This window comes from Chelonia mydas, chromosome 6, assembly GCF_015237465.2.
Source record: "Chelonia mydas isolate rCheMyd1 chromosome 6, rCheMyd1.pri.v2, whole genome shotgun sequence".
NCBI lineage: Eukaryota > Metazoa > Chordata > Testudines > Cheloniidae > Chelonia > Chelonia mydas.
Window position 1 is genome coordinate 109139889 of NC_051246.2, and position 14536 is coordinate 109154424.

At 47.2% G+C, this 14536-nt stretch overlaps 1 protein-coding gene across 2 annotated transcripts; it reads left to right on the forward strand.

Annotated features, from left to right (window-relative positions):
• The first annotated feature begins 1635 nt into the window (after nt 1–1635).
• LOC102940765 (extracellular tyrosine-protein kinase PKDCC) lies at nt 1636–13021 on the forward strand. 2 transcript variants are annotated; one of them, XR_006291846.1, is made up of 8 exons: nt 1636–2203; nt 3232–3354; nt 6095–6366; nt 7591–7670; nt 7773–7877; nt 9602–9778; nt 11262–11327; nt 11859–13015. XR_006291846.1 is itself a non-coding variant. In XM_037898620.2 (7 exons), exons 1-7 carry the CDS (start codon nt 1673–1675, stop codon nt 11960–11962), a joined length of 1392 nt encoding a protein of 463 aa, XP_037754548.1. In that variant the 5' UTR covers nt 1638–1672; the 3' UTR covers nt 11963–13021. The 2 variants fall into 2 exon arrangements, 1 of the variants encoding a protein (XP_037754548.1); XM_037898620.2 differs by lacking the exon at nt 11262–11327 and having other exon boundaries at nt 1638–2203; nt 11859–13021.
• The last annotated feature ends 1515 nt before the right edge of the window (nt 13022–14536 follow it).

Sequence of the window (14536 nt, forward strand, 5' to 3'; positions counted from 1 at the left end):
AAACCCAACTACTTTAGACTTAATAACTTTTTAATGAGAAATGAGATATACAAATTAAGAGTAGATATATTTGCTTGCTTATAATTTTCCAGAAGGTAATAGAAATGAAAATAAAAAAGTATGTGAGTGTTTGAGGGTGATTGGTGTGATATTGTAAGGACAATGATATTGAGCAAACATTCTGCATGAATTTTATTTACCAATTGAAGTTTTTAGTTCTTTTATTAAGGCTCCAAAACTAATTTCTAAGTTATTATCCGCCAAAAAACCTAGACTTTTCAGGTGTTTAAGTAGCCCCTGGAATCACGGTTAAAGTTGCCCCCCCCCCCAAAATCTGAAATGACACCCCTGCAGAGCTGGCATCTGCTTTTCATTCCCTTGCTGGGCCAGGCAAGGGGGTGGGAATGTGAAGCACTCCTTTATGTGAATAGGGATGTTTCTTTTATCCTCCTCAGAGGTCCTGATGAAACTTTCATGGAGATACTCTGCAATCCTCTCCCAAAGGCTTCTAGGGATGCAGCCTTATTTCTTCCTCCGCGATAGGGCACATTCTCATGCCACTCTGCAATGAATTCAGCTGGCACTATCGCAGCAAACAAGTTGTGGGATAGAGGCCTGAGCGACTTTAGGATGCCCTGAGAGTTAAGGCTCTTGACTACCACTAACTTGTCTAAGGAGACAAGGTGCGTGAGGTAATATCTTTTATTGGACTGACTTCTGTTGGTGAGAAACAAGAAGTTGGTCCAATAAAAGATATTACCTCACCCACCTTGTCTATTTAATATACTGGGGCCCACAGACCTACAGCAACACTGCATACTGACTTCTCTAGTCATTTACGTCCACTGAAATACTTGGGTGCTGTGACCAGTCACAGTCAGACCCACTATGTTTTCTCCATGCTGTGGCTACGAATTACTGAAAGCAGTGTAGTTAAAGCCAGAGGACCAAATTCACACCTAGTGTAATTCTCCTTTAACTGCAGTGCCATAGATTTGGCTCAGAACCTAAGTCCCCCATTACTGTAGTATCTGAGCACCCCACAGTCTTTGATGTGTTTATCCTCACAACAGCCTGCAAGGTAGGGAAGTGCTATTAGCCTCATTTTACAAAGAGACTCACATTTTAGAAGGTATGCAGGCACCTAACTCCCATTGATTTCAATCCGTTAGATGCCTGAATACCTGGGGCCTCCTGAGTCTAGCAAGCTAATCAGAGGGACCATTCTTCCTCTCAGCTCCGCCGCCCAGAGCAGCCCAAGTCTAACGGGCCAAATTCAGCGGCGGTGACAGTGCAGTGAAATCAGGGCCGCATCTCCTCCTCCCTGTCTCCCAAACTCAGTTTGCGGGGAACTGAAAGGGCCGGTTTAAAACACTGGGGCGACTCCGCAGCAGGAACGCGGAGCTTCCCCGGGCCGGGTAAGAGGCGCGGCTGGCTGCAGACGCCCCACAGGCTCCGTGGGGCGGGCTGGGGGAGAGGGCAGCCGAGCGAAGGGGGAGCCGCTCCGAGGCGAGGCGAGGTGGGCGGGAGCGGCCAGCTGCCCCCTAGGGTGCCGAGCCGGGGCTGGCCGCGGCGCGGCGCTTCTGGGACTGGCGGACACGCCCCCCTGGGCTCGCCCCGTGCACCGGCAGGCAGAGCCGGCGGGGCTGCTGCCGCGCTCGGGCCGTCCCGCATGCGGGCAGCCAGGGGCAAGGAGGGCGCCAGCCTCGCCCGGCCCGGGGGGGCGGCGCTGCTCGGCCTCCTGGCCGCCAGCGCCCTACTCGCCCTGGCCCTCCAGAGCTGCCCGGACGCTGGCCCCTGCTGGGGGGCGAACGGGACGCGGGGCTGCCCCCGGCCTGCCAGGCGGCCTCCCCCGGCTCTGCTGGACGAGCTGAGCCGGCGGCAGCGGGACCTGCGGCGCTTGGCCACCTCTGCCGGGCCCCCGGAGCGGGGGCTGAGCCGCGGCGGCCGCCTGGGCTGCGGGGACCTGAGCCGCGTAACCGGGCTGGGCGTCGTGGGCTCCGGCTTCACCAAGCTGGTGCAGCGAGCGGCGCTGCCGGGGGCCGGAGCCATCGCCCTCAAGTCGGTGCACCGGGCCGGCGGCGACGTGAGCCGCTGCGTGCAGCGCTACGGGCACCCCGCCGGCTGCCGCAGGCTGGCCAGCTACAAGCTGCTCAAGGAGGTGACCCTGCTGCAGCGCCTCGACCACCCCGGCGTCGTCAAGGCAGGTAGAGGGACGGGGGAGGAGGGGGACACGGCGCTTCTGACCCCCCGCTGCTTGAATGCCGCGCGGCTGCCCCACTCGCCCACCTCCGCCGCTCCCAGCGCCCCGCGGCTACTGACCCCCCCGGCCCGGCCACCTGCGGGGGACCCCGGGCGACTGCTGCGGCAGCGCCCGTTTGGGGGAGACGGTAGCGGGGCGAGTGCCCGACCTCCTTGGCTCACCGCCACTGCACACAGACACAGGCAGCTACGCCCTGCATTAGCCAGGTGTCCTCACGGACTGTCCCCGCTGTGCTACACCGCCCGGTACTTCTGTGCGTCCGGAGATGGGCGAAGGAAGGAGATCCCGGTCTTCCGAATAAAGCCAAGCTGATGGGGTTGGTTAGAGATGGGAACGGGCTGGGGGGGGGGGGGGGTTGTTTACTACAGACCCTCTTGCAAGGATGCGCCCAGAGCCACGTGCTTTGTAGAAAGCGAGTTCTTCAAATTCACATCCTGTAAACTAATCAGGGTCTCTTTCTGGGCTTGATGCCCGCTAATGATGCCATTAGCTGGGGGGAATCACACAAGGCAGTTCACGCTGCTTTCTCGCTCAGCGAAACAACTGCTTTTGGTCGGGACAGCAAATAGAACTATGCATCAATGGGATGGTATCACATTGCATTTGGAGAAGTGTTTTTTTTTTACCCAGGAAAGCTTATGGCCAAATACATCTGTTAGTCTTTAAGGTGCACGGGACTCCTTGTTGTTTTTGTGGATACAGACTAACACAGCTACCCCCTGATACTTGTGACGGTATCAGTGACTTCTAAACAGAGAACAATTGAATTGTATTATCTATAGTACTACCGTATTTACACAGTGTCTGCCTGCTCTAAACAGAGTATAGGAGACTGAATGCCTTTTACTGTACTTGAATCCATATTCCCCAGAGGCCAAGCTGATCTGTCAATATTTATTCAGCCTTTTCCCTTGACATTTGTACTTGAGTATGCATCAGTATAACAATCTCTCCTTTTCTCTTTACAGTTGCATGGTCAGTGCTATGATAATAGCTTAGATCCTGAAATAAGGGTCACAGCTATGCTGGAGCTGGGATCCCCTCTGGAGATGATTCAGCTTCTGCAGACTCCCTGGGAGGAGAGATTTAAAGTAAGAAAACAAAACAAAGGCAGTTTTATCAGTAGCTTTTAGGTCTCAAACTGAGTAAATGCAAAGAGCCCATGATGAGTGCTGGGGCTCACAGGATTGTCATGCCGACTTTCTGTATGCTCCTAGAAATCTTCTTTAAATAATCTTGTTTTCACTCCTTTTAAATTACAGTAAATAATAGCCCCAGTCAGAGAGCAGGAGCTCCACTATTACTAGCTATTCCTTTATTTCCCCCTCCGAAGCAATGTTACAACAGACCTAAAATTACAAAGTCTAAAGAATCCTGCCTAGAGATAGTACTGTATTTGTCTGACTGGATGTCTGGTTCCTTCTGTTCTGCACGCCTTCGCAGAGAGGTCTATTGCTTTTTATAGGGAGGCCCATTATTGCAGTGGCATTATGTTCCAGTGGATGGGGCAAGGGACAGGGACTGGTTCTGTTCCAGGCTCTTCCACTGACTGACCTCCTATGTGACCTTGCGCAAGTTACTTCACCCCTCTGTGCGTCTGTCTTTTCTCTTATCCTTTTTCTGTTTCTTATCCTTTTTGTAGATCGGGGTGGGCAAACTTTGTGGCCCAAGGGCCACATCTGGGTATGGAAATTGTATGGCAGGCCAGGAATTCTCATGAAATTGGGGATTGGGGTGCAGTAGTGGGTGAGGGCTCCAGCTGGGGGTGCAGGCTTTTGGGTGGGGCCAGAAATGAGGAGTTCAGGGTGCAGGAGGGGGATCTGGGCTGGGGCAGGGGGTTGGGGTGCAGGTGGTGGGGGGGCGAAGGCTCTGGCTGGGGGTGCAGGCTCTGGGGTGCAGGAGGGTGGGACTGAGGGGTTTGGAGAGTGGGAGGGGGATCAGGGCTGGGGCAGGGGGTCGGGGCACTGGAGGCGGTCAGGACTGCCTGCCAATGGGAGCTGCGGGGGCGGCGCTTGGGGCAGGGGCAGTGTGTGGATCCCCTGTTCTGCCCCATGCGTAGAAGCCGGAGGGGGGACAGGCTGCTGCTTCCGGGAGCCGCGCGGAGCCACAGCACATGTGGAGCGGGGCAAGCCCCGGACCCCGCTCCCCAGCAGGAGCTCGAGGGCCGGATTTAAACATCTGAAGGGCCGGATGTGACCCCCTGGCCATAGTTTGCCCACCCCTGGTCTAGATTATAAGCTCTTCAGGGGACCATCTCTTACAGTGTGTTTGTCCAGTAGGGCTCTGATCTTGTTTGGGGCCTCTTGGTACTGTTATCATACAAATAATAATAAATTGATGTCTCAGTCCGGTAGGTGAGAGGCCAAGTGAGGCTCTTTAGCTCTCCATTAGCATAAATTACGTATGACATGGAAGTTATTTTTATTATTTGTATTACGGTAATGCCCTCAGAGGTCTTGGTCAGGGCCTCACTGTAATGGCTGCTGCTTATTTGCTTTACTGGAGAGAGGATGATGTTGAAGTTAAAGGAAGAACTACACTGCAATCAGTGAGAAATTCTTTGGTTAAAAAACCCTCAAACCATAAAACCCCCAAAAGCATGTGATCCACAAGGCTGAATGTGGCTACCACAGTCATAGCCACCAACAGACTAAGACATCCAAAACTCAGCATAGGGGCTTCATGGCAGGCTCCAGTGGAAGGAAAGGGCTCCCACACCCCTGCCCCAGCCCGGATCCCCCTCCAGCACCCCAAACCCCTCATTCCTGGCCCCACCCCAGAGCCTGCACCCCCAGGCAGAGCCCTCACCCCCTCCTGCACCCCTGCCCCAACATGGATCCCCCTCCTGCACCCCAAACCCCTCATTCCTGGCTCCACCCCAGAGCCCAAACCCTCAGCCGACACCCTCACCTGCTCCCACACCCCAACCCCCTGCCCCAGCTCAGTGAAAATGAGCGAGTGAGTGAGGGTGGGGGAGAGTGAGCGACAGAGGGAGGGGGGACGGAGAAGGGGTGGGGCAGGGGCCTCGGAGCAGCGGAGGGGTAGGAGCGGGGCAAGGGTGTTCAGTTTTGTGCAGTTAAAAAGTTGGCAACCCTACCTGCACCCCGTCCAAACCTGAATGACTACACCATAATTAAACAGCCCCTAAGCCCAAGTCAGCTGGCATGGGCCAGCCGGGGGTTTTTAATTGCAGTGTAGATATACCATTAATGAACAAAACATTTAGTACAATAGTTTTACATAGGGAGTGCTGTTCCAGAACAGATAATTGGACCATCTGTGCCTATATCCTGACTCTGGCAGTGGTTTATACTGATGGTCCCTGCCTGCTTTTATCCCATGATGCACCACACTAGGCACTCATCCTGTAAGCTGTTCTGAGTGAACCAACCCCTGAACTCATGTCAACTGAAGTACATGGGCTTCCATGTGGGTGCAGGAGTCCAAGTGCATGGAACAGTTGCAGGATCAGGGGCTAATTGTGTAATGCTGTACCAGGGTGGAAAACACCTTCCTGATCCCAGCTGGCAATCTACATATGGCCTGAAGCATGAAAGCTGATATTGTATCCCTTGTAGCTTTTTACCCTAGTGATGTAACTGTAAAGGTTTCTTTTTGTGCGTATGCATATTTAACAAACATTGCTAAACTGCTTATGACAGTAAAATCCTCTGGCAATATTGACAATACAGCTTGTAACATACACATAATTTCCTCTTAATTACTGTACATTTCTTGTCTTTAATTTCACTGAATGCCTTTCCCCTTCTTCCAGTTTAATAGCTTTTTTTTGACTATGTTTCCCATGCGTATTCATCTCCTCTTTCTCAGATTTGCCTGAGTCTAGTGAAACTGCTGTTTTACCTGGCACATTCCCCTCTGGGTTCAATAGTCCTCTTGGATTTCCAGCCAAGGCAGTTTGTTATGGTGGATGGAAACTTAAAAGTGACAGACATGGACGATGCCAGCACTGAGGAACTGTCATGCAAGGAAGATAATGACTGCACACTAGACTTCCCTGCAAAAAGCTTCATTCTCAAATGTAGTGCAGCTGGGAAATGTGATGGACTAAATGAAAAGAAGAATCTTTTTAATGCATACCGGTATGTGCAATTATATAGAAAAATTTGGCAGATTTGATCATAATTTGCACAATACCATATAGTGAGCAGTATCCTGTACTTATTCTATGTAGCATACAGAGAGAGAGAGAGAGATTTATTAAGAATCTCTTTGTAGCAAATATTATTTTCCTTGTTAGCTAAGAATTGAAAACAGCGTAGTCATTGGCTAGTAAGAATGCAGACACCCCTCCTGCACTGCCTCCCTCTATGATCACCAATAAACCTGCCCAAAAAGCTTTCCACAGTGAACTTATTGTTTCCCAGAGGTCCCACGACAGCCTTGGAGATGGCAATCCTCTAACTATCCATAGCAGAGGCACTGCAAGCTTCCCCACCAATGTGCCTCAGCTTGGTGGTACTGCAGGTGGAGTTTCCTCTGTATGAGAACAGTATAGTTTAGTCTCTTTGTCCCTTTTAACTCATTGCCTCTCGCTTGAGATGGGCAACAAAGGAGCGAAGAAGAAATAGAGATGGACATCTATTGGGAATTGAACTGAGACTGTCAAGTCACTTCACGTAGGCCACCAATCAGTCATCAAAAGACAGCGACTTCCTCTCTCCATTGATCTGGGCTAGATTTGAACAGCTGACCTGGAGGTGAAAGTCTTGATCGCCCATTATTAATGTTCAGGGGTTTAAGAGGGAGACACTGTTATTGAGGGATCCTAATTTCACCCTAAAAGAAAATCATAGTCTTGCAATAATTACCCATCCCTTTTAGAGCAGCAGATTTGTGGAGGGACTGGATGGTTCAAGGAATTAATAATGAGCTACCCTATCTTTCAGTTAATAATGGGCTGCCAAGCCTTGATAGCACAAGGCCTTCTGGTTGCCCTAGGTGAGAGAGCATACATGTCCTTTGTAGATTGGAAAGTCACTGCTTAAAGGTGAGCAAGGCAATATACATAGAAGCCTTTCAGAGGAATTTAGTGAAAGCTTCATTGCTTGACTCTCCTTTAAATTAGACTGAATAAAGCACTTGGCAGCACTGTATGCCACAGGGACCAAGCTTTAAGAGGGACTGGCAACATGATCTATGAGAAGCCAGTTATGGTGCTCCAGCACCACAGTATTGGACATTGTGTAACAACCTGAATAGAACAGAATCGTCCTCCTGAGATGGAAAGTGACAATTTAGAGAGGAGTAACTGTTGACATATTGAGACCTCTCACTTCTAACAAGCCTGTGGGATTTTTTTGCAGGTATTTTTTCACGTATCTTTTGCCACACACTGCACCTTCTGCTTTGCGGCCCCTTCTGGGTGATATTCTGAATGGAACAGGTACAAGCTAATATTTAGACCCCATTGTCTTTTATGAGAAAACATTCTAAATGATATTTTATCAGGTTAATTACTTCTGTCATATTTTTCTTTTTAATGTAGGTGATTTACGATATGGAATAAATGAAACCCTAGGAGCTTTTGAAAAAGTTTTACATTTGTACAAGTCTGGGCTATATCTACAGAACAGGCTTCCTCTTTTAAAAGGTACACGGCTTCAGAGTCTTTAGATAATAGTTCAATGACTGCAGTGCAATCGGACTGTAAGAATCTTGTGGTTCCCAAATATGGCCAAATTCTGATCTCAGTTACGCTCATGCAGCCCCAGTGGACACAGTGGATGTACGTGAGGGCAGAATTTGGCACACTTAGGCCTAGTCTGCACTAGAAAAGGTTTACCAGTAAAACTATACAGGTATAGCTATACAGTCAAGCCCTCCTAAAGTAGATGCTGTCACACCAGAAAAAAAGGTGAAATAAGCCATACCAGCTAAAACATTTTTATGCAGGTATAACTGCATCTGCACTGCTGTTTTTTAAAATAGAAGTATCACCGAAACAATAAAGAATCACCCAAAATCACTCCCTAGTTGATATTGCTATATCAGCAAACGTTTCTAGTGTGGAGCTGGCCTTAGTATCTTTGTTTCTTTCTCTTTGGTGCAATCTTTGCTGTTTTTTCATGAGAGTTGCATGTGATTGCTTGTTCTACATTGTACGTACCTTGCCGAACAATCTGGCTTGTGTGTGTGTGTGTGTGTGTGCACATGCGTGCGTGCTGCTTTAAGTATTCTACTTTACTCACAGTCCTTTCAGCATGTGCATCAGTTTGTGTTTCAAGTGAATATATGTCCTGTTAATATCTTAAGGAGCCCTCCAGCTTTTTACTTCTGTGGACCAGTTGGTAAGAAAGATCCTCAGATGGCCTCCACTCTCTTTACCCACGGAGCCCTGTGATACTTTTATTTTTCTTCAGTTTCATTGTGCAACCTATCTGCTGCTTTGAGTCATTGGTGGACCATGGATCATAGTCTGGGGCTTTGTTCATCTGTACAAAAGAAGGGAACCCTTTCCATGGTGGAGAAAAGTGGCTAATCATTCTTCCTTATGAAAAAGTTCATTCCTTGCTGCTTTGAGCACAAAAGGTGTTGTGGCCCAAGATTTCCTAAGTGTTTCCATGCAGACTTGGGATGGGCATGAATTGCAATATCCGTGGAGTGCCAGATTTACATCGACTCTGGAAATGGCATGCTTGCAAGCAGAGCATGTGCAAAAATGTAGGTGCACTCTTACACAGATGGGCCTGCATTTCTAACAGTCGTATTTTCTAACAATGTCTCTCCCTCAATTTATCCATGAGTGTTCATTAGCAGTGTGCTAAAATTAGCACCTCTGTCCTATTTTACACCTCCACAAAGGGGCAGAAAGCTTAGCAGTGAGTGAGCGGTAGCCTTAAACATTGCCCGCTCTGTCATATCTGTCTGGGAGGCACTAGACAAATCTAGTGGTTAAAGCAGTGAGGGTTAAGTTAAAATGTATGTGTTCTGTGCTTGGCTCCTCCACTGGCTCAGTCTGAGCAGGCTACTGTAACTTCTCTATTTGAGCATAAGCTTTCGTGAGCTACAGCTCACTTCATCGTTGCATCCGATGAAGTGAGCTGTAGCTCACGAAAGCTTATGCTCAAATAAATTGGTTAGTCTCTAAGGTGCCACAAGTACTCCTTTTCTTTTTGCGAATACAAACTAACACGGCTGCTACTCTGAAACCTGTAACTTCTCTCTGTCTTATTTGAATGAGGGATGTCACGCAAGGGCAAAGTATTAACTTTATGATGTAACCGTAACATACTGCAGGGTATCTTCCTTTTGGATTATATTAAAAGTTTCCTAAAGACTGCTTCCCTATCTACTAGTTTTTATTCTGTTTCTCAGACTACATCATCCTAAAGGGATTCCGAACCATGGAAATGCAGGACTATAAATGCTGGCCCTCCTACAGCCATCTGGGATGTTTGCTCTCCATTCATAATGCAGAGGAAGCTGCAGCAATCTGTAACTCTCAACCACAGTGCCAAAGTTTTATTGTCACTCAACAGAGAACATGGACAGGTGAGATGATGACTTTATTTATCGAAAATCCCAATAAAGATCTTTCAGTACAGATGGCCAGAGCTAGTTGTAAGTTGCTGGGACGTATGACAGAAAACGTGCAGGAAGGAAGTCAAGAAGGTTCCCTTTAGATCCTGTGTTTAAAAAAGCATGATATTCCACTTAGGAACTGGTATCAAGTCCCACTGTATAAAGCTGCTGTTCTGTTTGATTTAATAGAAGCCATACCATGCTGGATTCTGATCTGGTTAGATTTCACAAGCCGTATAGGGTCTGGCCTGATCAGTACTGAGATGAGAGGTTGCTCTGCCATGAAAAATTCAGAGTGCTTAGGAAGTGGTGTGGGTGATTCAGGAGGTGGCTCTGTTCTCCGGGTCAGTACTGTGCCAGTGCCCCGGCATGGTGCTAGGTGGCACAGTTATCTTGGAAGAACCATCTCAAAGTATTGTCTAGGAGAGGCAGTGTGGCCTAGTGACTAGAGCACTGGACTGGGACTCAGAAGATTTGGGGTCTATTCCCAGTTCTGCTTCTAACCTACTGAGCAAGTCACTTCCCGGTCTGTGCCTCAGTTTCCCCATCTGTATAATGGGGATAATGATACTGCCCCTCTTTGAGATTTATGGAGGAAAAACACTATATAGAAACTTAATATAAGATAGGAAGCTACCTTTTGTGGTCATTAAAGATACCATATATCTTGCAAGAATAATGGGAGATTTTAGTGTCTGTGTCCATGTTTGGTTAATTACATTCTTCCTCAGTGAATTCCATCAGCATCTTCAACAGGATGTGATAATTTTCTTCACTTCCTCTGCTACAGTTTTGCATGGTGTTGGTATGTACTTTTAAATAGTTGCTATGATCCACCCCAGAGATAGCTGCACTTCAGTAGTGGGTGAGGCAATTGCTGTGGTATGTACTGTTTGTAAAAAGCTTTTGGGTCCTTTGAGGTGAAAGAAGATATATAAAAGTAGGCGGTTACTATCATTATACTCAAAAGAACCATAGTTTACAATAGTTTTGCTCCTTTTTATATCAAAATAAAGCCCCAGACCGATGAGTTTCACAAACATCCCTGTAATTAGCTCTGATTACAGCCTTTCATTGAAGCCAGCTTGTATGGTTTTAGAATTACACTGTAAATCCCCTCATTTAACTGACACTTCAGCAAGTCTAAGCTATTACTTATAATGTGAATACTGAATAAGGTATATGAACATTAACCAGGCATTGTTACCATGGTGCTTATGATCATGTATCTTGTCTGCTGACATGATACATGGCTGCCCTTTGGTGTTTTGTATTAAAAAAAATATTTAAATCGTACTCTATACGTTTGTATGAAAATTGTACACGGATAACTTTATCGTATAAGGGAGTATTTCATGTGCTGACAAAACAATACGTCTGGCCTCTGTGCACAGAGCCAGTTTCACAGTAGCAATGGTTTGTGCATGGGTATTGTATTCTGCATCTCTTCGAGGTTTTATAATGTAACAGATGTTCGTCACATGCTTCGTGTGCTATTAGAAGGAGCTCAGCTACTATAGTGGTGAGCACGGTATAAACACCTATACAGAATGGAATAGAACATCCTCCCTGTGTCGCTGCATTCTGTTTCTGCAACAGGCTGACCTGTATCAAGGCCATTTCTGTCGTCTTTTTATTCTCCTAAGCTTTTTCTTCCTCACATTTTGTAATAAGTCTTTGTTTCTGAGTGGCCAAAAAGGACAATTCTGTTACTTGTGGCCTGATTTTTCGGACATGCTGAGGGCCCAGATCTTGCATTCACATTAACTAGAGCTGCTGGTGTTTGGCGGTAACTTGTTAATGTAACTCTGTAATACAGATTGAGACATAAAGCCTATGGAGCCTGATCCTGCATTTCTTGTGTACTCGTACTGAAATTGGTGAGGATCGTGGATGCACAGGGAATGTAGGAAGGATGCCTCAAATGCACATAGCTGGTGTAAAAGGAACCCGCTTAGAGAGTACTTTATATATAAATCTTTCTTGGAATCTAAAGAACCAAGATGACCCGTCTCCTCTGTTTAAACTTGTATTTTTATTTTCTTACCAGGACGCCCACTCGCCTCATTTCGAAGTTGCCTGACTGACTTAATACCAGACGTCAATGCGGTACTTTATATTAAACGATCTGCTCCCTCGAGGGAAAGACTTTAAAAAACAGTGAGAGCTCACATAAAGCAATTTGGGGAGGAGTCATTGGGGAGAACATCATCTACCAAAAGGAATGATACTTTTTATTTTGCTTTAGGATGTGATCTCCATGCTATCTTGGACTGAGTAAAATGGTGCTGTCTTTCTGATCAAAGCAGAGATTATCCGTAGCCAAATGCTCTGCTCTACACAACCCCACCCAGTTCTTAACCTGTTCCCAGACTCTGCTATTCCCTGTAAACATTTGCAGTTTTGGTTCAAATGTTGTTGCAATTTTCAGAACCTCGTCTTGCTGCTTTCGGAACTTGTCAGCAAAGGAATAGAAATGGCCGTGAGGGACTTGGCTGTAGTAGTCCTAGTTAGTTCATCTGTCTTTGAAAATCTATGAATAATGCACCTCTGAAGAACACATAACTCCCCAATGATGGGGCTGCCAGAAGGGATTTAGTAACATCATAAATGTAAAGAATCCGTACATTAGTGATGAGGCCCAAGGTGCAGTGTTTGGATCCAGAGCCATGATTTTGGATCTGCCAATGGGGGTGGGAGGCAGGAGGTCAAGGTATGCAGTTCAGAATGCGGGGTTTGGGTTCAGTCCATTGTGCAGGGTAAGGGGGTAGGAGCGTAGTTCAGAATGCAGGGTTTGGGTTCAACCCACTGGGGGGAGGAAGTATCCAGTTCAGATCCAGGGTTTTGGTTCAGCCCGTAACAGGGCAGGGGAGTAGGTGTGCAGTTCAAATCCAGATCCGATGTTTGGATGCAGAGTTTGGGTTTGATGTGTGCATTTGAAAACACCAGTTCCCTTGTATCAACCTTGAAGGTTGTCCAGTGTTACTTTCAATGAAAGAAATTCTGCTGAGCAAAATGTTCAAAATATTTGTCTGAAGTTCTATTCTGTATCCTAAAGAACTGCTATTCTCCTCTTGACAATGAGGTGAAGGGGGAGGGTGGTTTTATTGCTTTGATAAGATAATATATTGCATGGGCTCTCTGCACACAGTTCCTCTGAAAAGGCTTCAGGATTTCTATGCATTTTAAACTGCAATAAATGGAGACGTACCTAACATTGTGCCTGGACAGGAATGACTGGGAGTACTGCACTACCTGTTCTTTTTTCCGGACCATTTTTGTGGTCCAGTTCAGGAAAGCCAAGTCACAATGGGCCTTACCCCCAACCTGCAGAGGAACTTCCCTCAACTGAGAGCCCCAAGCACCGTGCATAGAGCGGGACCACGCAGGCTGTGTGCGCTATGGAGTAGGCCTTCACGGTGGTTCTCTGCACTGCTGTGAAGAAGGTGAGTATGTTTTGGACGTGACCAGGGATTTCATGCCATCTAATGGTGAGTGTACAGGGAGCAGTAAGACCATATTGGCTACTCAACCGCCATACTCTCATTACCCTGCAGTGGCCAGCTGTAGGCCACAAGGGGTATGGCTACACTGCAGTAAAACATCCAGGGTCGGTTGACATCCGCTGATGCGGGCTGCGGTGCTATAAAATTGCAGTATAAGTTTCTCCAGCCCAAGCCCAAATGTCTCCAGTGCAATGTTATAGCTCCTCGAGACCGAGTCAGCTTACGCAGGCCAGCTGCTGGTGTTTTACTGCAGTGTAGACGTACCTGATTGGGGTCTGGATACTCCAGAGTGAGATTCCTGAGCATTTGCCTCAGGCTGTGCTCTTGTCGCATGCTATTCTGTGTTTCCTAATGTAGCTGCTCACCTGTTAGCTCATTAGTGCTCCATTAAGGCACAGCAGAGCCATTACACTTCTGCTTTCTCATGCAATCCATTCCAGTTGCATTATGCTCCAAAATGACACAATTAATGAAAATGCCTATCTAGCACAACAACAAGCCTTTTTTTATCATGATGACCCTCCTGCTATGGGCTTTGTGAAGATAATGCTTTTTAAATGGACAGTCAAAGACTTTCCTTCCATTTCTACAGGACCAGTGTATTGGAGAGAGAGGCCCTGGCAGGGGGTCCTCTATTGTTCTACTTTGGCTCTACTGGGTGAGGGCTGCAGGGCATCTGCCATGTGATGCTCTACATTAGAAAGAGTTAATGAGATTGTATCCATCTCTCTGAACCCTAAGAGAGACAAATCAGAACAGCCTGATGGCAACAGCCAAGGGCTGGTGTGTAGTCTCATTGTTGGACCTAGAAAGAGAGGGGGTAAAGACTGAAAACTGCAAGAATGAAGTGACCCTCGTGTGTATTAAAAAGATCTTTCTACACACTCCTGATGAAAAGTCAAGGCCTGAGTTTTTTTAAAAAAAAAAAGTATTTGAAACACCCAGCGCTCCCAAAGGTCTCCCCTTTGGGCTAATAATTTTTCAGAATGTCTTCATTGTATTATCTGTTTCCCATGTGGTAGTCAGGCCTGGCCCTCGTGCAGATGGTGTGGGGGAGGACATTGTTTATTGTAAATATGCAAATCCCAGAGTCAGAGCTACAGCAACTAAAGCTTTGTCTGCACTGCACTTTCGTTGGTAAAACTTTTGTCGGTCGGGGGTGTTTTTTTGCACACCCCTGAACGACAAAAGTTTTACCAACGAAAAGCAGCGGTGTGGACTG

Excerpts from the sequence above, each read along its gene's own strand:
- LOC102940765 (XM_037898620.2), top strand. The coding sequence starts at position 1,673 with ATGCGGGCAGCCAGGGGCAAGGAGGGCGCCAGCCTCGCCCGGCCCGGG. Across the intron at positions 3,355-6,094 it reads CCTGGGAGGAGAGATTTAAA|ATTTGCCTGAGTCTAGTGAA; the intron begins GTAAGAAAACAA and ends CCTCTTTCTCAG. Across the intron at positions 6,367-7,590 it reads AATCTTTTTAATGCATACCG|GTATTTTTTCACGTATCTTT; the intron begins GTATGTGCAATT and ends ATTTTTTTGCAG.